This window comes from Oryzias latipes, chromosome 1 (genome assembly GCF_053564925.1).
Source record: "Oryzias latipes strain Hd-rR chromosome 1, Olatipes_Hd-rR_3.1".
NCBI lineage: Eukaryota > Metazoa > Chordata > Actinopteri > Beloniformes > Adrianichthyidae > Oryzias > Oryzias latipes.
The window spans coordinates 12,881,772-12,904,281 of NC_136237.1; the positions used below are offsets into that span (position 1 = coordinate 12,881,772).

General features: G+C 38.4%; 1 protein-coding gene across 4 annotated transcripts; it reads right to left on the minus strand.

The window, feature by feature from the left end:
- Positions 1 to 438: 438 nt before the first annotated feature.
- On the minus strand, positions 439 to 18,986 carry LOC144993982 (CD209 antigen-like protein D). Of its 4 annotated transcripts, none has more exons than XM_078950101.1 (5): positions 18,656 to 18,986; positions 2,289 to 2,396; positions 1,905 to 2,047; positions 1,719 to 1,819; positions 439 to 1,539 (listed from the first exon to the last, which is right to left on the minus strand). In XM_078950101.1, exons 1-5 carry the CDS (start codon positions 18,765 to 18,767, stop codon positions 1,395 to 1,397), a joined length of 609 nt encoding a protein of 202 aa, XP_078806227.1. In that variant the 5' UTR covers positions 18,768 to 18,986; the 3' UTR covers positions 439 to 1,394. The 4 variants fall into 4 exon arrangements, with proteins under 4 accessions (XP_078806227.1, XP_078806225.1, XP_078806223.1 ...); XM_078950099.1 differs by lacking the exon at positions 18,656 to 18,986 and adding an exon at positions 2,571 to 2,764; XM_078950097.1 differs by lacking the exons at positions 439 to 1,539; positions 1,719 to 1,819; positions 1,905 to 2,047; positions 2,289 to 2,396 and adding exons at positions 13,040 to 13,979; positions 15,232 to 15,353; positions 15,417 to 15,559; positions 18,382 to 18,483 and having other exon boundaries at positions 18,656 to 18,975.
- Positions 18,987 to 22,510: the final 3,524 nt, after the last annotated feature.

The following is a 22,510-nucleotide window of genomic DNA, read 5'->3' on the forward strand; positions in this document are numbered from 1 at the left end:
TAATTTGTTTAAATTAAACTTAACAATGACAATAAATTGTTAGTAGGCTGCTAGAAGTTGAAGCTGGGGTAACTATGGTGCACTGGGGTTCTGTCCTCTATTCTCAACCACTTCTACTTCTCCTTCTCTTCTTTATTCTTGATCATAACTTATCATGTAGGCCTCCATGCCTCTGTTTGGTGCAGTGCGATTCATGTACTGTCCCTCCCTCTCCTCCTGGGGAGTGGGAGTGCTTACAGAATCCAGTTGGCTCATCCGTGCTCCTCTACCTGACCGTGTACCTCGTCTCTGGCTTGCCTTCTATAGGAGCAGTAGTACACACCTAGCTGTGGATCCTGTCTCCGGCATGTCTTGCGCCCCCAGTCGCCCCCCAACTTTAACTGGATGAAGCTCGTCTGCTGGACTTTATATATGTAGTTGTAGAGTTAGATAAGTAAATTCTTGAAATATATGTTTTTATTGATTCTTCAAGAATTTATACAACAAATCAAAATGAACAACATAGCAAAAATGGTAAATTGATAACAACAGATTTTCATTTTGTGCTCTGTCAGTCTTTTGCGTGTCCAGATTATGACAAGGTCTCTGAAAATGGGTTGAAGTGCCACCTTTTTGGGCCCTCGGATTGGGGGTTAAACCTAAAAACCTCAGAATGATGGTGTCATGTCTCGTCAAGTTCCTGTCAGTCTCTGGTGTTGTCTCGTGTTTAACTTCCTGTTTTATTTTGTAGGTTTAACTCACCTCTCGTTTCAGTCCTTCCTCTCCCTTCCCTTGTCTGTTTCCCCACAGCTGAGCCTGCCTCATCATCCCTGATCGTTTCCACCTGTGCTTCCCCTCCTCATGTATTTATAGCCAGAGTTTCCCTGTGTCCTGGGCCTGATTGGCTTGTTTTCTCCTTGACAAAGCCAAGCCTAGTTTATCAAGGTCTAAGAAATTAAAACGATCTAAAACTCTGCATCTGAGTCCAGTCCTGTGTTCTGCCTTGTGTCAGATGGTGATGGTGGTGGTTTGAAGGGCTGCTAAGATTTCACCACTTCAGCTGCTTTAAATGTGGGGAGCACATTTTTCACGTTTAGTTGTATAAATTATAAAGTTCTAATAACTCCAATCCAAAACATTAGATATTTGCTTTATTCTTTCCTACTTCTATAGTTGCCCAATTAAACTATTAGCTATTCAAAAACAAAACTTAGAGTGGTTTATTTAAGTCCCGAGAAGTTACGTTTAATGTTTTTGAATTTCAAAATGTGAAAATCCTTTTAAAATCAGGAGTTGCCAAATCCATTCAAAGTTGGAGCTTAAAATGGAGCAAATTTAAGATACATCACATTTTGTGGCTAGGTATCAACAACGTTCAACTGCTTTTTCAAAAGGTTATTTGTATGTACATTAATTCATAGAGCATTTTTTTCACAGATCCAGAAATTCTGCCCGTAGCATCGTATATCATTCCAGCTGTTCTCCTGCTCAAAGAACCTGATTTCCACACAGGTTATATTTCTAGTCGTATGCCCGTTTGGCTCGCCTTCGCCCCAGTAACTGGAACCAAAGAAAACAAAGTTAACAACAAGCAAATGTTTCAGCAAAGTAAACAATTATGAAGTTTTAATGATCAGAAAGTAAAATCTTCCCAAATGTATATGAAAAAGTAGCACATCACTTCTAATTCCAGTGCGTTTCAATTTTGCTTTATGTCATTTACCAATAAAAGCACAAACCTCTCTGTAAGTGAAGTCCCATCCACCCAATTCCAGTTCATTGTCTCTTCTTGGTGGGTCAGTCCAATCCATGTGAGCCTATGAAACTTCCCCATGAAGTTCTTTAGCATAAAATCAAAAACCTTTCAACAAAAGGAATGCCATCATGTGTATTTGTGTAGATAAAATAATAGTTACAAATCCTACCTGTTCTTCCTTAGTGTTTATGATCACCAGGTCGGCTCCTCTTTGCTGACAGTCATCTCTACTCTGCAGCCACGGCAGTTTTGTTGAAGAAATAAAATAGAGACTGGAACCAAAATAAACCCATCCTTGTTGGAAAGACTTGTCTGTTGTTAGAAGAAAAAGTGTTTGCAACAAAAGAAATACATGAAGGAACACATTTTTGATATATATGGATGTATGTACATTTCATAGGAAAGCAGGGGCACATTTCAACTGTTTTACTCGTTGGCTACAGTTTTTCTTCAAGAGGCTTTTTATTTAATCATTAATCTTTCTTCTAAACATGTGTCTGTTTAAAAAAATAATAATCATGAACTATGCAGTGGTGGACCGTGCATTACACACCTGGGCCTTCAGTAGTGCTACGAGAAAGACGCAGTGTTATGTTGACAGCAACTTGCAGGATACAGAGAAGTCCAAAGCTGACAGCAACTATCCGATATGTGTTCCTGCCTGAATGCAAATGTTGACAGACATTTGGGAACTTTGACATACTGCAATTTCAGTTAAAATTCAGAAATCTATAGTTTCTACAGATATAGTAAAGTTCTGTTTGTCTTGTTTACATTTTGAATATTTTTGTCTGTCAGTTTATAATGGAATAATATTAATGAATGTTTGTCTTACCCATTGGAGCATGGTAGACTTTACGGTCTTTGTCGGACAATCTCTTGGCTGACGTGTCAGGTCTATTGACATAGTCAACAGAGATTTCATCTTGATGAACAATTCTCACCATCATACCTTCTTCACTAACCCTCTGCCTGTCTGTTCAAATGTTTCTGCAGTGTCACATACTTATCTATCTTTATTTTCCTCCTATTAGCAAATAACCACAGGCTTTCTCTTCCTCATTTTGTCTGTTGAAAAAAAGTCTTCGTTTCCTTTTTCTTAGTCAGTTGAAGCTTAATAGCAATATAATACACACCTTTGACTCCTAATTATTATTTTCTCTTATTCAAGTACTTTTGTGACCTAAATTTACTGCAAAGTTCTCTCATTTAACATCTCCTTTTGTGTTTTTTAGAAATCTAACACAAACTTTCCATGATGCAAGAAGTCATGGTAAAATATAAATTAACTGTAAAAAAAAATTATTAAGAAAAGATGTCTTTACAAACATTATTTTTAAAGAAAACTGAAGCAACAAGTAGATTTAAAGATTAAGAACATTCTTTTTTGGATCCTCTCAATTTTGTTTTTTTTAATTGATCTTCCAGTAAGATATTTCCTCACCAAGCAGAAGTGCTGTTGCTGGAAAGGCTTTAGAAATAATAAATCTTGCATTGTTTTCAGGGTTTGTTTCAACAGTCACAGTCTCACCTGGTTTCATTTGCTAATCATCTCCTTGTTGATTGACTTCTTGTTTTTATCTTCTTCTTTTTTATCTTGAAAGGTGCTATACAAATAAATTATCAAACAGGGGCTGGACGGTGGCGTAGTGGGTAGCCCCCTTGCCTCACAGAAAGAAGGTCCCTGGCTTGGGACTGTCCTGAAAAAGAACATCAATGGGGGGCCTTTCTGTGTGGAGTTTGCATGTTCTCCCCATGAGTGGGTTATCACCAGGCTTCCTCCCACCTTCCAAATACAAGCTTCATATTTTAATCTAAATTGTCCATGGGTGTGTGATTGTGGCCCTGTGACAGACTAGCAAACTGTCCAGGGTGCCCCCTGCCTTTACCCACAAGTGACCATGACCCCAAAAGGGATAAAACGGCAGAAGATAGAGTTTATCACTGTCAGGCTTGACGCGTGGATGCAAAAGCAGGAACACAGAGGTACGTTGAATCAAGGTTTCTTTATCTTTCCTTTAATCTCGAAGTACAAAGAATGCAAAACGATCCCGTGACAGACACTGGGTGGAGGAACTTAAATACACAGCAATGATGAACAACAGGTGTGCGAACAGGTGCAATTCATAAACAGAAGTAAAGGTGGAGGCAACACAAACGGGAGAAACCGGAAGTAACCAAAATAAAGTCCCAAAGAACCCGGAAACCCCACAACCAATCTAGAAAGCGAAACAAACTAACCCACCCTGGCCCCTGAACCTCACAATCACATTGAATTTCAGGTGTTTTTATGCTTCTCTTTATTTGTATTAAAGCTAAAGATTCCTGTAGTTCAGGTCCAACCCAACCAAATCAAACACAGCAAACAATTAGAAATGTAGTTTGACATTCATAGGATTGATTTTCAAAATAGATTGAAAGGGTCAAGGGATCAAAGGAAAATAATTTCGAAGTCAACCCTGTAAAGTTTATATAATATTCCTATAAATTATTTTGTGATGAGATTGCAAATTAAAATGACTGTTTCTTTAGTCCTTGTGCTATCCTAGGCACTTTAACATTGGGAGTTGGGTCATCTAGACCCACCAATGATTTGTGATCTTCACTGGTGTCCATGGATTACATCTTCACCTTTATCCACCTTTGTCATGGTAGGGACAAGGCGGACCCAGATGCTGCAACCCGGAAGGAAGAGGCAGGTAGGTGAAAGGTCAGAAATTGGTTTTATTTTGAAGGAGCCAGCGGATCCAGGAGGATGACGGGGCATGGAGCTTGACGAGGATACCTTGACCAACGGTGAGCACGAGAACTTTACTGTGGCGTCTCTGGAGCTCTTGACTGCGGCGGGAATGGAGTTCTTTAGACCGCGACGTGGCTGGAGTACAAGGCTGAGGCGTGGCAGGAGTTCTTATGGGAGGGTGGAGGGTTTCAGCTTCTGCTCGAGGTGCAATGCGGACTCGGGTTTCTCTCGTGGAAAAAGGCAGACCTGAAGCACTGCAAACACAAGGTAAGCGAGGCAAAAACTTGGCATAAAGGGCCAGACGTGGCATGAGGTGAGGTAAGCACCATCAGGTTTAACGAACTGGCGAAGACTGCTTGAGGAGGGCCTCTTTAAATGGCAGGTGAGAAGATGAGATGAGTAGAAACAGCTGCGAGTCAGGAGCAGAGCTGGGAGGGGGAGGAGTCTAACAGGCCACCATGACAGATAACATGTCAACGTAAGGGTGGGGTCTTAGGATAGCACAAGGGGTTAGTTTGAAGTCTGTTTGCATTTTTTTACAAATTCCCCTAAGTTCATTCACTGAATGTTGCAATAATATAAAGTGCATTTTTGCGCAAAAATTTAGTCTTGACCAAAGAAAAAGTGAAGAAACATGAATAACAATGGGTGTTTCAAAGGGAACCACACAAGTTAGTCCTAAAACATTTTAGCTACTAAATATATGTAACTTGTATCTTTATGTAAATTATTGTATTTATTTATTTCTTTTCTAAGACAAAGTTTTAGGGCCACCACAAAAAAATATATAATATTACGGGATTTAAAGTTGCAGATATACAAGAAAAATCTCATAAATTTACAAGAAAAAAACTCTTACAATAACAACTTTAATCTTGTAAATTTACAAGAAAAATTTCGAAGTGATTTTACAGTTCAGCAAGTGAACCCCATGTGCAGCAGCAGACCTATTTTTCAGTTAACAACTTAACAACTTAAAAACTTAACACATATTTGGAAGCTCCTTTGTTTGATTTTACAGTTATTCACATTTTATTAAATAATGGATGGCTGCAGGAATTAGATTTTAAATGTAAAATTTGATCTGCTAGAAGTTTAAAACTGGGGTAACTATGGTGCACCCAGGTTCTGTCCTCTTTTCTTATCTACTTCTACCCTCCTCTCCTCTTTTCTTGATCATTATCCATCATTTAGTTCTCCATGCCTCTGTTTGGTGCAGTGCGATTCATGTACTCTCCCTCTTTCCCACTCCCCTCTGGGTGAATGGGAGAGCTTCCAGATTCCAGTTGGTTCATAAGTGCTCCTGTGCCTCACCGTGTACCTCTTCTCTGGTCCTACACCTGGCAGTGAATCCTGCCTCTGGCTCACCTCTGCTTGGTACCTGGCTGTGAATCCTGTCTCCGGCTCGACTCGCGTACCCGACTGTTCCCCCCAACTCCATCTGGATGAAGCTCGTCTGCTGGACTTTAAATATGTAGTTGTAGGGTCAGATAAGTAAATTCTTCTCTATGAGTTCTACTACTTCGCCTGTCCGTCCTGGGGAAGGATCCCTCTTTCATGTGGACACCCCTGAGGTTTTTCGTTTTTTCCGGAATTCAGTTTTTTAGGAGTTTTTCCTTACCGCGAAGGAGGGTCTAAGGCAGGGGTGTCAAACATACTGCCCACGGGCCGAATCCGGCCCGTCATGTGGTTTAATCTGGCCCAGTCATGAAGAGTGAAAAATATGAGAATGTTTAAAAAAGAAAGCACGTCTCTTGTCCATTCCTGTGGTGATTTACGATTTTTTAAAGAAACATCCAAAATGCGCAATTCCGACACTAGGGGAGCAAAGGAAAACAAAAAAGGTGAAACAGCACATCTCTACATGTGCCAAAAACTAAACTTAACAGCTCTGTGTCTGGGTAAGATGCAGTTTGGTTCACTGCTCTTATGTTGGATAAGAATGAATAGTAGAGCCACCCTGATGACCAAAATGTTCTCAAAATGGAAAAAAAGGTTGAAGTGGAGTGCTGAGCTTTCCAAGAAAAATTGACAATTTTAGTTGTTCACGGACCTGAATGCAAAACCTGCATGCTTGGTTTGTCATAAACAGGTCTCAGTGCTCACAGAATACAACATTCAGCACCATTATGAGACTCACCATAAAGAAAAGTTTCACCATTCGCAGTTAAGAAATCAGAAGATGGACTGACAAAATAACCGTCTGCATTTACTGCACCCATGATGTCAGTGATGGACAAGTGACGGCTGCCTTATTGCTATCAAGTTGGAGCAAACATCCAAACCATTTTCAGATGCTAAACTTATGGAAAAAGGCTGAAGGCTGCAAAAGTCTTGTGCCCAAAAAAGAAATCGACCTTTGTCAACATGAGTCTGTCAAGGATTACAATTGCAGATCCAACATCTCTGAGGAGACTTGGACGCCAAAAGAAGGAATCCTTTCATCTATTGCATTTTTGGTCACTATTGATGAAAGAACCGACATCACAGATATATACAGCTGTACATATTTTTTAATGGTGTTGAAGAGACCGTCACAGTGAAGTTTGAGTTGATGGACACAACAACAGCTGATGATATAGTCAGCTCTCTGCGCTACACAATGTTGGAGTGAACTGTTCACGTGATGTCAATCTGTTAACTGATGGCGCCCCAATAAAGGTCAGGAAGAAGGCAGGTGTTGCCACAAAATTCAGGCAGCCACCCAGGAAAAGATTATTATATATTTCGTTGTGTTTTGCACAGTAAATGTTTTGCTGCACAGGATTTAAATTTTCAGGAGAGAAAGGGAGGTTAACTCCAAACTCTTATGTTCTCAAATGTTTGCAAGTTTAATTTAGTTTTTATTGATTTGCACATATACATTTTAGGCAGGTGTTTATTTTTTTTCTCCGTAGGCCCCCTTAAGTTTATTATAGGGATTGCTTTAGTGTCAGATGTAAAATATTCAGTCTGTATAAAATTGAATAAACCAATTTTTTTTTAAAGTTAAATGCATTTTATTTTAGATCCATTGGCCTCTGTGAATGAATGTGTAATAATAAATGATTAGGCTACTGTGTTGGTTGAGGCATTTTTCCAACTGAGTAAAAAAACATAAACAATGGTGTTTTTTGCTTTTATGTTACTTGTCCGGCCCACTTGAGATCAGATGGGTTAAATGTGGCCCCTGAACCAAAATGAGTTTTACACCCCTGGTTCAGGGCAGGGATGTCCAGTTTACTTTAGTCTGTTTAGTTAGTTCAATTTAGTATTTTCCTATTGAATTCTATGTATTCATGATCCTTTTGATTGTATGTTTTACTTTTTCAATTACCTGTACGAACCCCACAGAGAGGACTGTTGTTGTGAATTGAACTGAATGAGCAACAGGAAGTAAGACAAATAAATCAAAATAAAAGCAGAACCGAAACTGCCCTGCCCCGAATACCTCACAGTAACCCCCCCCCCCCCCCCCCCCCCCCCTTAACCCTCATATTATCCTCAAATATTACTCACACATTTTCCCTTTGGGGTCAATCTGACCCCAGGGATATTTACCTTCAGAAAATTATTTACATAAAATTGTTAACCAAGTTATTTGTGTCAAGAACATTGTTTGTTTGATGAATACATAAATAACCCTTTGATAATGAAACAGATCAGTGGGTTGAAGTTCTCTAGCGCCACCATCAGGCCAAACTTTTAAATTAGAATTAATGAATCTTGAGAAGTTTTCATACAAATATTGTCAAATTAACGGACAACATTAATGACCACAAAAGTTTGAATCCTATTGGTTTTGGTGATGATATGACCTTTGCTGTTGTGTCACCGTCGCGTTAAACTTTTAGTTTTAGAGTTAGTGGATCTTGAAAAATTTTCCTCCAAATCTTTTCTAGTTAGGGGTCATATTCATGGCTATCAGAGGATAAAGCATATTGCCTGATGTTAGTGACCCCCCTTTCCTTTTATAAACATATTTATTTACTTATTTTTATCTCCTTTTTTGTGACATATTTGTGGTTAAACACAATAAAGTCTCACTCACCCCTCCTCTTTTGTTATCTGGGCTTGGGAGCGAAAGTGGCAGAGTTCAAGAGTTTTTTTTTTTTTCCTTTTTTAATGATTTTGTGTGAAACAGAAAATCCCAATGAGACCAGAAGTCAGAACATGGAACAGTTCTTTATGCCCAGAGTCGAGGTTTTACTCTGCACTACTGTGCATGCTCCTTGTTGACATATTTCTTGCTAAGAGTGTGTCTCACCAGACAAACACTCAGCCACATTGAAGACAAAGTCATTGTTCGAGCTATTCATTTAAGAGATGAGATGAGATAAAACTTTATTTATTTCAAGATGGGGAAATTCTGTTGTCTGCGGCAGCAGCAAAGTGATATTCAGTAAAGTAAAGTGACCTTTAAGCAATACATTTCAACATTATAATACAAACTTGTTCTACTACTTTAGAGGAAGGGAGGCACTGGTTGGAGGGGTCTGCTCAGCTGTTTGTGGTCTGGACCGTTCATAAGAACCTGCCTGATCTCCGGACCATGCCCAGAGAGTGGCGCAAAAAGTGGGTATGTATATATATATATATATATATATATATATATATATATATATATATATATATATATATATATGCCACTGTCTGGGCGTGGGTGTGGTCCGGATATTCAACAGTATTTATATAACCGGGACAGCTCAAGTGATACCATACCTGAGGGATCTCCAACAAACTGCTGCATTACATTCCTAGTCATAGCCCCTCCTTCCTTTCTTTTTCTTCTTCTTCTTCTTTTGACTCCCCTATATCTTCCAAAGGCTACTGTTCCCCACCCCTTTTGTATGACTTCCAGTCAGAGAGGTGGGTTTCATCATCCTAAAATAATTTTAGTATCCCAATCCATCCTATTGTTTATTGCCCTCTTTGGTTTTAATTTTTATTTGTATAACTACAGCAATATTTGTTTCTAACTTGTGATGTGATGTTATAAAAAGTATTGATGGTTTAGGAGAGATATTTTGGGGATTCACTGTTAAAGCTTAAATTTTGGTTTGTTTTGTTTTGTATAGGAACTGGAGTGGGCAGGATCAGTGTATTGTTTTCTGTTTGTTTATTACCAGAATAAAGGGAGGCTTCTCTCCAAGAGGTAACACTGTGTCACGCCATATTATTAACCAGCACAACGCAGAAAGCGACCGGTTACATTTAACTAGTAATTCTTTGTATCTCAGCATTCCTCTTTCAATGACCCTTACACCAACAAATACAACAGCAAAGGGGCTGCAAAAGTGAGGCAGGCACATACTCTGTAAGCAGAACCTAATCAGTAACAGATGTTACACGGAAGGGTGTCATGGGGAAGTGTGGGTGGAAGTTTTCCCCTAGTGGTGTCTTTTACTGGGCTCTCCAGTATGGCGTTTTATCGCTGCCAAATATTGAACGAGCGCAAAGATAACTGAGTGGGTGAATTCAGTAACTGAATGAGTGAACCTTACAACCACTCAATTCTACCTGAGCAACCCCACATTATCCAACTGCACGCCTGCAATCCTAACTGAGAGGTGATCCTGCACCCTCACTTCGCTCCTGCGCTCTCGCTGGGTTTGCGCACATTGTTAAGGGGGCTTGTCTTGTCCGAATTTGTTTTCCAGCTTCCAAACTTGCGAACCATGGATTCATTCATCTTGAATTCTTTGGCAGCTGCTCGATTACCATGTTCCTCCACGTAGCTGATAGCTTTCATTATAAACTGTGCTTCATGATCGTGTCTCTTTGCATTTCCAGGGTTTCCAAAACGAAGTTGTTCTGTATTATGCACATATCTGCACCTTTGTACTATGGGGGGGGGGGGGGGTGTCTTCTTTCACATCTTCTCCTCTCTCCGTACCGTTCTCATGCTGTTCACTCCTAGCTCCTCTTTACCAAAGTCCCACAACAACAGATTACGGCCGCTCCCTACATTTTGGAGAAAATGTTGGACTTTTAAGTGCAGCTTATGGTCGTGAAAGTATGGTATATAGAAAATAGCATGCAGCTCAAGAACCGCCTGTTAGCCAACCCCTGCTTTAAAAAATGAAAGTCCCGCCCCGCTGCTTCGCCGGATTTGACAAAAACTTAACAATGCACGCAAACCCAGAGAGAGCGCAGGAGCGAAGTGAGGGCGCAGGATCACTGGTCGGTTAGGTTTATATGGCAGCGATGAAACCCCATACTCCAGGGGGGTTTGGCTTCAGTGACGTCCGCTGAGGTTGATGGCTGGTGATGCGCTGACTCCTCTGGAGTCAGATTTACAATTGAAAGAACTGAATATTTCACCATTCATCCAATAGCAGATAACAGCATTTAATATACATAAGAACATATTTGTCTCACAGAGAATATTTCTTTTAAAGACATGGAAAGGATCTGTTTTGATAATTGATTGATTTCAAGCATTGCAGTCAAAACAATAAAGAATTCATAGAGATTCATCAAACTCATTACAGAAATGATTAAATAAGTAAAATATACTTTGTATTTCATCAAAGTTGTTATGCTTTTTATATTCATTTGAGCTTGTATTGTGATTTTTCTTGTAGTCACAAACCCTGAAGAAGTCCTGCACCATTACCAAATTCTGCTAAAGGAATTTCGACGGACAAAAAGTACGACCCTCACATGTCGCCATTGTAATATATACAAAAATAGAATAGCTTTGACTGCAACTATTGCAGAAATGACTTTGGCTGAAAAAGGTCAGGATCTGGGGCCATTTCCTGTTTTCATGGTGGAAGAAAAGATAAATAATAGGGAAAAAAAATCTGTTCTCTGGATTGCTCCTTTTTACTGTTTTGTTGAGAACTACCAGCAGACAAAATTTCATTGTGAGGACACTTTGCATGCTGCAGAAGTGTATCATATTAAAGATTGTTTTCACTGCTGTCTTGTTTCTCTTTAAATTTGCCACAAGGTACAAGAAGTAATCAGGCCAGAATGTTTTTACAATGCAGTTGCTTCACCTTTACCAAAAAGCATTGTCTCATTTGGCCAAGTGTGTATGTACACTGTATGGGAAGGTAATACGTAAACATACCCAGCATTTACTACTGAAAGTACCAAGAAATAGAGTGGAAATAGGACTGACTTTCTTTTACAGTCCAGTTTCATTGTACTTAAGTGGTAAGTACCAAGTAATATTCAAGTGAACATACCCAGTATTTAGTACTGAAAGTACCATGTAGTTGAATGGAAATAGGGCTGACTTTCTTTTACAGTCCAGTTTCGTTGTACTTAAGGGGGTAGTTTCTGTGGTAAATTCATGGTAAATACCATGAAACATACAACAAGAGCAGTCCTAAAGGTCAAGGTACTCTATTTGTACTTACCTTGTTGTTACATGTGGTAAGTACCACAAAAGACACCCTAGCACAACATGTGAATACCCATAAGTATATTATAAACACCTAGTATGTAACACATAGGTATGAACCAAATAGTACCACACAAATACACAGTAAGTACCATGTAAGTACAGCGTAGACACAAAAATAGTACCATGTAAGTAACCAGTAAGTCCCATAAATAGTACCATGTAAATACCCTGAAAGTACCCAGTAGTTACACGATAAGTACCATGTAAATACCACTTAAGTACACTGTAAGTACTGTACTGTAAAAGAAAGCGTTACCCAACAAAAATATGAAACCATGTTTGGCCTTACTTTTTAATGCGCCGATCCTTCTCCACAAAAATCTCTGTGACCCTGTAGTAAAAGTCTTACTTATTTTCCCTTAGTTTGATCAGTTTCTCAATCTCAATGGATATTATGGCCAATAAGGAAAGATGTCCTTAGTCTGTTCTGTTTCTACTTTAAAGCAGCTGGCAGCTCACGTCTGCCCCCTGTTGGCGAGACTCACCTGACAAGCAGCCTTTTCCTTGCATTTACAGTCAGCGCTGTGACGTCACTGTTAAAATTGAGTCCTGCAGTCAGACATGAGGGCGAGGCGCTCCGGAGCCTCACCTGGAGTTCCCGCTCCCCATGTGATCGCACAACACTCAAATTCGCTGATTTTAACCTCAGAAACTGTGGAAAATGTGTCGGATCAATTGAATATGTATCTTTAACAAGGATCAGTGTAAAATAATATTTACTTAATGTACGCTTTTCTATTTGATCTCAAAGACAGGGGAGGCCCAGCCTCACTTGACTCATCTGACCACGCGTCACTGGTTGGCCTAAACGTTGCAGAAACTTCTTTCGATGACTCAGTGACCTGTGACAAGAGCTACAGAAGAACCCCTAAGCTGTCAAAGTTATTTGCTTCATCTGCAGTCCCTGAATCCTGATCTTACTTAGACTTTATCCCTGATGTTCACAATTTATGATTTTTACAATTAATCTCATTTCTTTTTGCATGCTCTGCCTTTTTACTTTTGGGTGTTTAGCATCATGCTAAATTGTGAATCACGAGAAAATAGTATACTCACGATGACATTTGTATAGACATCACACTGGTTTTCACACACGGATGTTTCCAACATATCATGACTGGTTCACACATCCTAAGTGGCTTTCAATACACGAGGAAAGCCAATATAAGTTAAAGCCTTGAAATATATGTTTTTATTGATTTTTCAAGAATTTATACAACAAACCAAATTGAACAACATAGTAAAAATGGTAAATTGACTACAACAGATTTTCATTTTGTGCTCTTTCTGTTAATCTTTTGCATGTCCTTTAACTACAAAGTAAATGATGGTGCAATACCTATGGACCTAGTAACTGTTGTCTGCAATATTCAATACAGGAGACCAAAAGAAACATTTCCAACATTTTAATAACCAGCCACCATGATTATTTCATTTATATCTAAGTGGCTTAGTAAGAGTTTTTGGCTTCAGAAAGCCAGATTATGACAAGGACTCTGAAAATGTGTTGAAGTGCCACTTTTTTGGGCCCTCGGATTGGGGGTTAAACCTAAAAACCTCAGAATGATGGTGATGGTGGTGGTTTGAAGCGCTGCTAAGATTTCAGCACTCCAGCTGCTTCAAATGTGGAGAGCAAATTTTTCACATTTATTTGTATAAATTATAAAGTTCTAATAACTCCAATCCAAAACATTAGATATTTGCTTTATTCTTTCCTACGTCTCTAGTTGCCCAATTAAACTATTAAATATTCAAACAGAGTTGTTTATGTAGATCCTGAGAAGTTACGTATAATGTTGTAGAATTTTAAAATGTGAAAATCCTTTTACAATCAGGAGTTGCCAAATCCATTCAAAGTCAGAGCTGAAAATGGAGCAAATTTAAGATACATCACATTTTGTGGCTAAGAATCAACAACGTTCAACTGCTTTTTCAAAAGGTTATTTGTATGTACATTAATTCATAGAGCCTTTTTTTCACAGATCCAGAAATTCTGATCATAGCAAGGTAGATCATTCCAGCTGTTCTCTTGCTCAAAGAACCTGATTTCCACACAGCTTTCATTTCTATCCATATACCCGTTTGGCTCGCCTTGGGCCCAGTAACTGGAAACCAAAAAAACAAAGTTAACAACAAGCAAATGTTTCAGCAAAGTAAACATTTATGTTATGGAAAGAATGGGAAAATACTCACATTTGAACATATTGTCTTGGAATATCTTATTCCACCAAAACACTTTTATAAATATTTGCAATTAAGAAACTTCATAAGACTACACCACCCCAACTTTACACAGGCTCCCAAAATGTCTGCTCTGGAAACAGTTTTAACAAAAGACCCCTATGGTAAAGGCAAGATTTCTGAATTCTATAACTTATTGATGTCATCTTCCCCTGAATCCTCGACTGCTAAACTTAATGCTTGGATTTTTGACTTCAAGGAAGAAATTACCACTGAACACTGGAAGAAAGCATGTATAATAGCCCAAACACAAACAGGCAACACCCATCTTAAATTACTGCAATATAACTGCCAAGACTCTATGTTACTCCAAAAAAACTCAATAAATTTAACAGTAACATCCCAGACCTCTGTTATAGATGTAATGCAGAGAAAGGCTCTCTGTTTCATTGTGTCTGGACATGTTCAAAAATAAAAGAATTCTGGACAGAAGTTAAAGGTATATTAGAGGAGATGTTATCAGTCCACCTGGAATTGGAACCAAAATGATTCCTTTTGGGTTTTTATTCCAACAATTTAAATATAAGTAGCTATGAAAAAATTAACTGACTTGGGAATATTACAAGCAAAGAGAGTAATCGCTCTCTCATGGAGAGGGGTGAACAAGCCAAGTGTTTTAAAAAATGGCTTCAAGAAATGTCTGTATGTTTACCATTGGAAAAAAAACATATGTTTAAAAACAAGCAAGACACTTTTGCCAGAATTTGGGGACATTTCATTAATTATATCAGAAATAAGGATCTGACTGATCTTTTTCAAAGGCTTTGAACACAGTAACACTCCCTCTGCGGCTCTACAATATTGCATTGTACCATGGTTTCTTATTTTTTAAAAGACTCTTAAGGACTCAGTCATACTGAGGCTGATTGTACCTGTTTTAAATGATGCTCACCTGTTGTATTTTTATTTTATGTTTGACTGTTTCTATGGTATCTACTTATATGAGATGTAAAATCAGAAAATAAACATATTGATGAAAAAAGATGTAAGCATTTATGAAGTTTTAATGATCAGAAAGTAAAATCTTTCCAAATTTAAGTGAAAAAGTAGCACATCACTTCTAATTCCAGTGCATTTCAATTTTGCTTTATGTCATTTACCAATAAAAGCACAAACCTCTCTGTAAGTAAAGTCCCATCCACCCAATTCCAGTTCATTGTCTCTTCTTGGTGGGTCAGTCCAATCCATGTGGGCCGATGAAACTTCTCCATGAAGTTCTTTAGCATAAAATCAAAAATCTTTCAAAAAAGGAATGTCAACATGAGTATTTTTGTAGACAAAATAATAGTTACAAATCCTACCTGTTCTTCCTTAGAGTTGATGATCACCAGGTCGGCGCCTCTTTGCTGACAGTCATCTCTACTCTGCAGCCACGGCAGTTTTGTTGAAGAAATAAAATAGAGACTGGAACCAAAATATACCCATCCTTGTTGGAAAGACTTGTCTGTTCTTAGAAGAAAAAGAAATACATGAAGAAATACATGAAGGAATACATTTTTATATATATACAGATGTATGTACATTTCATAGGAAAGCAGAGGCACATTTAAACCGTTTTACTCGTTAGCTACAGTTTTTCTTCAAAATGCTTTTCATTGAATCAATAAACTTTTTTCTAAACATGTGTTTATTAAAAAATAATAATCATGCACTATGCAGTGGTGGACCGTGCATCACACACCTGGGCCTTCAGTCGTGCAACGTCTGTCAATCACTCATTAACCATTTTACGATGCAGAAACATGCTTTGCTTTGCATATTGAAAATTCCTGTAGCCATAAAAAATGCCTCTAAATAAACTGAATGAGTAAAACAGTAAATAAATCTTGTAATGCCACTACAGCCTGCAAAAAACATTGAAAATAAGCACATCAATTTGAAATATTATTTCTTAATATTAATCCATCCTCCTCTCTTTCCTCTAAAACAGTTCAATCACCCTGTCATGTAGATTATCGCACTCCAGTTCCATTAAGAAGTCCTTTTTTATTGCCATCAAGGCCAGTGCTGAGAGCTGAGTCTGTTCAGATGTGTTTCTGCGTAGGTTTTAATTCGCTTTAGAGCCGAAAATATCTGCTCTACAGACACAGTGGGCAAGGAGATGGTCAGTGCTGTTCAGCTGCTCCACAATCTCACTCAGATTTTTCTAATGAAGAATGTCAAGGATATCAGTGGGAGATTTTCCTGCTAAATCATCCATGGCTTACAGCACAGTCAGCTCTGTTTTTAACCAAGACTGATCAAAAAGTGCACCGCGTCAAACTGGGCAAGGCTACATGTGACTTCCTGAAACTTCAGTCCAATCAGAAGGTCTGAATACCGTAACGTTGACTAAGCCTGCTAGAAGGCCCTGCTGATAACAACTCAAAACCTGATTGGTTGAAAGAAATGAATGACAGACATTAATTTCCCATCACAGGACCTTCTCAACTCATGGTGAAGACCCTTACCCTGCCTGGCAACAAAGGATAGCTGAAATGCGATTGGTTAAATGCTCCTATGTGAAAATACATCTGTCTGGAAGCAGCATCACCATTATAAAAATGGGCTGACCATTTGGAAAGATTTAATGAGTATGCAAGTAATAAAAATAACTACCACTGGATTCATATATTTTTTAAGCCTTCAGAGAAAGCCTTGAAGGTTCTGACGGCCCACCACTGCTATTGTATTAATAGTCATTTTGTTGTCTTTTTTCTTGTCTTTTACAGTAACTTTTTCTCAGGCGTTAAAATTTCTTGTCAGGTTTTCACTGTTGACTGGAAAAGTAGAAGAAAAGTCAATCACACAGTAGGTGTTATTTTTCCAATGCATTTCTTCATTTAGTTTGCTAGCTAAATTTCTGGTTTCTAATTGTAACTTCAAAACAGATGTTTTTAAAGCTGAAGGTTTGGACGTTTCTCTGCAACGTTGAAAATATACTTTTTGTTGTTAGACAATTGTTGTCAGGTATACAGTAAGTCAAAATTAAACAAAGACTTAAACATAGCTGGAATAAATGTAAATATAAAAGGAAACTATTATTTGAAAGTTTCAAAGGCTGTTTGATGGCAGCTTTGTCATGGTAAACTGAAACCTATGTGAGCGAAATCAAAGATAGGAAAAAAGCGAAATGACACACAACACATTCAAAAACATTTGTTTTGCAAATGCAAAAATATGTTTTAAAAGCAAAAAAAAAACTAATTGAAAGCAAAAAATGTGAAAACAAAAAGTTATTTTCAAGGAAAAATAAAAAATTTTAAAAGCAAAAAAATAAAATTGAAAACAAAAAAAAAGTTTTTTGAAATCAGCTACTTTTTGTATTTTCATTTGCGGCTTAGAAAGCTTTGTGTGCAAGGTGGTGGCATAAATATCACTCCATAGAATAAGCCTATTTTTTCATGTTGGGAGGTTGCCAGTAACAGGTGTTGTGAATTTGCTAACTCGGCTAACGCTTCTAACATGGCTAACGCTTTTAACATGGCTAACTTGTAGTGTGTTACAGGCAAGTTCTAGAAATACTGTGAATGCAATTAATAAAATCTTTCTGACTGAGACTCTTTTGTCATGCTTAATGCGCCTTATAGCTCAGTGTACCTTATATATGACATAATTTAAAAATAAAGCATACATTTATTGTGCACCTTTTAATCCAGTGGACCCTTTAGTTTGGAAAATACAGTACCAGCAATTAGTCAGTTGTTTAACATGGTTTTTTTAATGCTGCAATATGATGTATATTCCTTAATGTCAATTATGTCATGATGTAGAAATTCAATAGTGGTTGAAGTTGGGCTCATTTAATTTTCTCACAAGAATGTTGTCCTTTGAAGAGTTTTATAGAAATGAACCATACGTATAGCTTGGACCAGGGGTGCTAATTACTTCAAAGGATGTGACGAAAGATCGCCAGCATCCAGCCGCACTCCCCCCTCCCCCATTACACGGTTTACAGCAGAGCATGGAACACAATTGTCGCTTTTTGCTGTTTTCATACTAAAACAACTTATGTGTTGTAAATTACAAAAATAAGTCAAAAACAAGACAAAGCCATCTCCTCACAAAGTTTGTACACTCCTTATTGTAGTTTTTCAGTACATAAACATAGCTTTTTAGACTAAAATACTGGATAAGTTCTTAACTTAGAAGGTGATTTTAAAAAGACCTTGATGCACATATATAAGCAACACACATATTTATATGTATAAATGTATATATAGGTAAATCTTTTGGAGCTTGTCGTCTTAAAAGAAGCTTGCGTGCCAAAAATCTGTGGGTACTTACACTTAGGCTTACAGACAGAAAGACGCAGTGTTATGTTGACAGCAACTTGCAGGATACAGAGAAGTCCAAAGCTGACAGCAACTATCCGATATGTCTTCCTGCCTGAATGCAAATGTTGACAGACATTTAGGAACTTTGACATACTGCAATTTCAGTTAAGATTCAGAAATCTATACTTTCTACAGATATAGTAAAGTTCTGTTTGTTTTATTTACATTTTGAATATTTCATTGTCAGTTTATAATGGATTGATATTAATGAATGTTTGTCTTACCCGTTGGAGCATGGTAGACTTTACGGTCTTTGTCGGACAATCTCTTGGCTGACGTGTGAGGTCTATTGACATAGTCAACAGAGATTTCTTCTTGATGAACAATTCTCACCATCGTCCCTTCTTCACTAACCCTCTGCCTGTCTGTTCAAATGTTTCTGCAGTGTCACATACTTATCTATCTTTATTTTCCTCCTATTAGCAAATAACCACAGGCTTTCTCTTCCTCTTTTTGTCTGTTGAAAAAAAGTATTTGTTTCCTTTTTCTTAGTCAATTGAAGCTTAATAGGAACATAATACACACCTTTGACTCTTAAGTATTACTTTATCTTATTCAAATACTTTTATAACCTAAATTTGCTTAAAACTTTGTTTCTACAACACTAATTAAAGTCATTTTTTAAATTACTACAAAGTTCTCTCAGTTAGAAGTTTAACATCTCCTTTTGTGTGTTTTTTTTAGAAATCTGACACAAATTTTCCATGATGCAATGGGTCATGATAAAAATATAAATTAAATTTTAAAGAAAAGATTATTAAGAACGTATTTTTTTTTAAATAAAACAGTGGCCACAAGTAGATTTAAAGATTAAGAACATTCTTTTTGGATCCTTTTATTTTTGTTTTTCACATTGATCTTCCAGTAAGATATTTCCTCACCAAGCAGAAGTGCTGTTGCTGGAAGGGCTTTAGAAATAATAAATCTTGCATTGTTTTCAGGGTTTGATATACAAAGAAAATGTAATATTATTTATATTATTATTATTATTGTTTGTTGATCATCATACAGCCTGTGCACAAGTTTGGTTTTGAGGTCTTCTTTGTTAGATTCTCAGAGTTTATCACGTTTAATTTCAGTTCTTTTACGCTTCTCTTTAGTATTAATGCTAAAGTTACTTTTACCAAGCCATAATTCCTGTACTTCAAGTCTAACACCACCAGGTCTGTTTTGTAGGACTAGATGTTTTTATCCCTGAATAATTGCTAAGGCACCGATGTGACACTGTGGCAAGCAAATGAATGGTGACATCTTTTGGGTTTTCAAGTGGGCGCCCTCCTTTTTCATTGTTTCGCTGATAGGCCCACGACACCTCCAGAGGGTTCAGCAGTGAATCCCAGCATCCCAGGTTCACGTCCATCAGCCACCAGACATTTGGAGGCCCAGGTCAGGTCCTTCCTCTTGATCCACAGCCAGTGACTCCTCTTCTCAGCTGCCTGGGAGAGGTCTTTATTTGCATGCCTTTGAGCCTTCCCTCGCACTCCCATCTCCCTGAGTAGCCTGGGTGTTGAGGTGGCCCCAAAACCCCTGCAGCCTACTTCCACTGGGCGTACCTTCACACTCCAGCCTTGCTCTTTGGTGTCTGCTGCGAGTTCGGCGTACCTCAGCATCTTCCTTTCACAACCCTCCTCTACTGCGCTCTCCCAGGGTACTGTGAGCTCTATGATGTATACGAGCTTGAGCGTGGATGACCACAGTATAAGGCAGTGCTTCTCAAATAGTGGGGCGCGCCCCCAGGGGGGGGCACGAAGCGATGCCAGGGGGGGCGCGCGGTGGTGGCGGTTTTAGGCACAGGTTTGTCCGGTGCGCAAATTTAACGTGGGGGCAGCGGTGACAGCGGCTCAGTGCTTGGAAAATAATCTGGTCCACTATTCGGTTCCTATTGTCTGTTCTGTCTGTCCGCGGCTGCGCGAGTGAGAACGAAAGGGGAGGGGTGGTGTGGGCCCTGTCTGCCAGGGGAATCGGGGCACGCGGACCACTGCTACCGCTGCCTGTTGCCCAAGATCACCGCTGCCCTTAGATTCCTAAGCTCATGCTAACAATGTCATTCTTTATGAACTATTGTAGACATTTTGATGACGTGTCTTTATTTTCCATCCATGTTTTCTTTGTCTGCCTGTGGTTTAGTTGGTGTCAGACAGACATAAAGACAGCAGGTAATGCAGGAAAACAGCTGCACTTTTATGAGATCAGAAATAAACAATCCGTCATTTAGAAAAAAAAAATCAGCACGTTTTTACCTATTTCTTCAGACTAAAAACGTTAAATATATTGGTGCTGCTGTGTTAATGTTTCAGATCAATTTAGATTTAATATTATTTATTGATTGAATTATTTTTTTCAGCATCAAATGGTTCAGTTGGTCAAAATGTTTCTAGTTTAAATAAGGAATGACAGATTTTTTTTATTTCAGGTACTTTCAGCTTCTTTTCTGTTTTAGACTAGAACAGGGTTTCTGTGGCTAAATAAAGTTAATATTTGTTGAAAGTGGATTTATTTTGCTTTTTTCTTTTGTTAGTGTTAAAAGATACAATTTTAGGTATACAAATTTTATAGATACTGACCTGATGTATTGTCACCGCGCGAGTGTGTCTGTGTGTGTGTGGGGGGGGGGGGGGGGTTATGGGGGGGGGGGGGGGGTCAGGGGGGGCGCGAAACATTTTCTTTTCCTAGGGGGGGCCTGGCAAAAAATAATTGAGAAGCACTGGTATAAGGTCTGGTTGAAGGTTGGTGGATGCAACCTCCCGTGGAAAGCAGAGTTTTTTTGTCCAGGTCCGCCAGCATTTTCCAGTCCTGTGCTCTACCCAACTGTCCAATGTCAGCTGCAATGGTGATGTTGAAGGTGGCATGGCCCTCTCGGACGAAGGGTAATAGCTGCTGATGAGATGATGCCTGAGGAGGGCGTTCTCGCTTGTTCTCTGTACTTCCAGCACTGTTGCCAGACACCTCAGAACCATATTGTGTCGCCAGGTGTAACGGCCTTGACTGAGGCTGATCTTGCATCCCACCAAGAAATGCTTCAATGTTGCTGGGCTTTAACATAAACGGCATGAGGGGTCTTCACCATACCACGGTTTTAGGTTTGCAGGAGAAGGCAAGACATCATAGATAGACCTAATTATAAAGCTTGCCCTGGACGCCTCTATCTCCCACAGGCCTTTCCAGGAGAACTTCCTCTTCTCCACTCCTTCCTATCCCATCCACTGACCTTGCTTTGCCTGGGCCATGGCTTGAGCACACCTTGCTGCTTCCTCTTCCCGGCGTATCTCAGGAGGGGAGCTGCTTGGGCAACCAGTGAGTCAAAATAAAACAATGCAAACAATTAGAAATGTAGTTTGACATTCATAAGATTGATTGAAAGGGTCAGGGGATCAAAGGAAAAGAATTTCAAAGTCAACCCTGTCATTTTTATTGGCCATTGTGAATAAAGCTAATATAATATTCCTATTGAAAAAAATGTAAACTATTTATATGTAAATTATTTATAATTAGATTGCAAATTGGAATGACAATTGTTTCTTTAGTTTGAAGTCTTTTGCATTTTTTACATATTGCCCGAAGCTTATTCACTGAATGTTGCAATAGTATAAAACACAGTTTTACACAAAAATTTAGTCTTGACAAAAGAAGAAGTTAAGAAACATGAATAACAATGGATGTTTCAATATGAACCACACAAGTTAGTCATTATGACAAGTTGTGCATTATTTTAATTATTTTTTATCTGGGTTCAAAACTTTTCTTTTCTTTTTCTTTTCTTTTTTTTATTTTTCGAAGACAGAGTTTTAGGGCCGCAAAAAAAAAGTAATATTACGAGATTTAAAATTGTTGATTTACAGGAAAATCTCGTAAATTTACGAGAAAAACATCAAAGTGAACTTACAGTTCAGCAAGTTAACCCATGTAGCAGCAGACCTACTTTTCAGTTAATCTGAAGTATTGATAACGTTACACATATTTGGAATCTCCTTTGTTTGATTTTACAGTTATTAATGTTTTATCAACTAATGGGGGGCTGCTGAATTTAGATTTTAATTGTAAAGTGAGTCAGAGATATACTGCTCCATTGCCTCCCTCTC

What these genes read in the sequence shown, in the direction of transcription:
- LOC144993982 (XM_078950097.1), bottom strand. Translation starts at nt 18,767, where the DNA reads ATGGTGAGAATTGTTCATCAAGAAGAAATCTCTGTTGACTATGTCAAT. An exon ending in TCAACTCTAAGGAAGAACAG is followed by an intron (nt 15,354 to 15,416) that starts GTAGGATTTGTA and finishes CTTTTTTGAAAG; the next exon opens with ATTTTTGATTTTATGCTAAA. An exon ending in GGGACTTTACTTACAGAGAG is followed by an intron (nt 13,980 to 15,231) that starts GTTTGTGCTTTT and finishes TTTGGTTTCCAG; the next exon opens with TTACTGGGCCCAAGGCGAGC.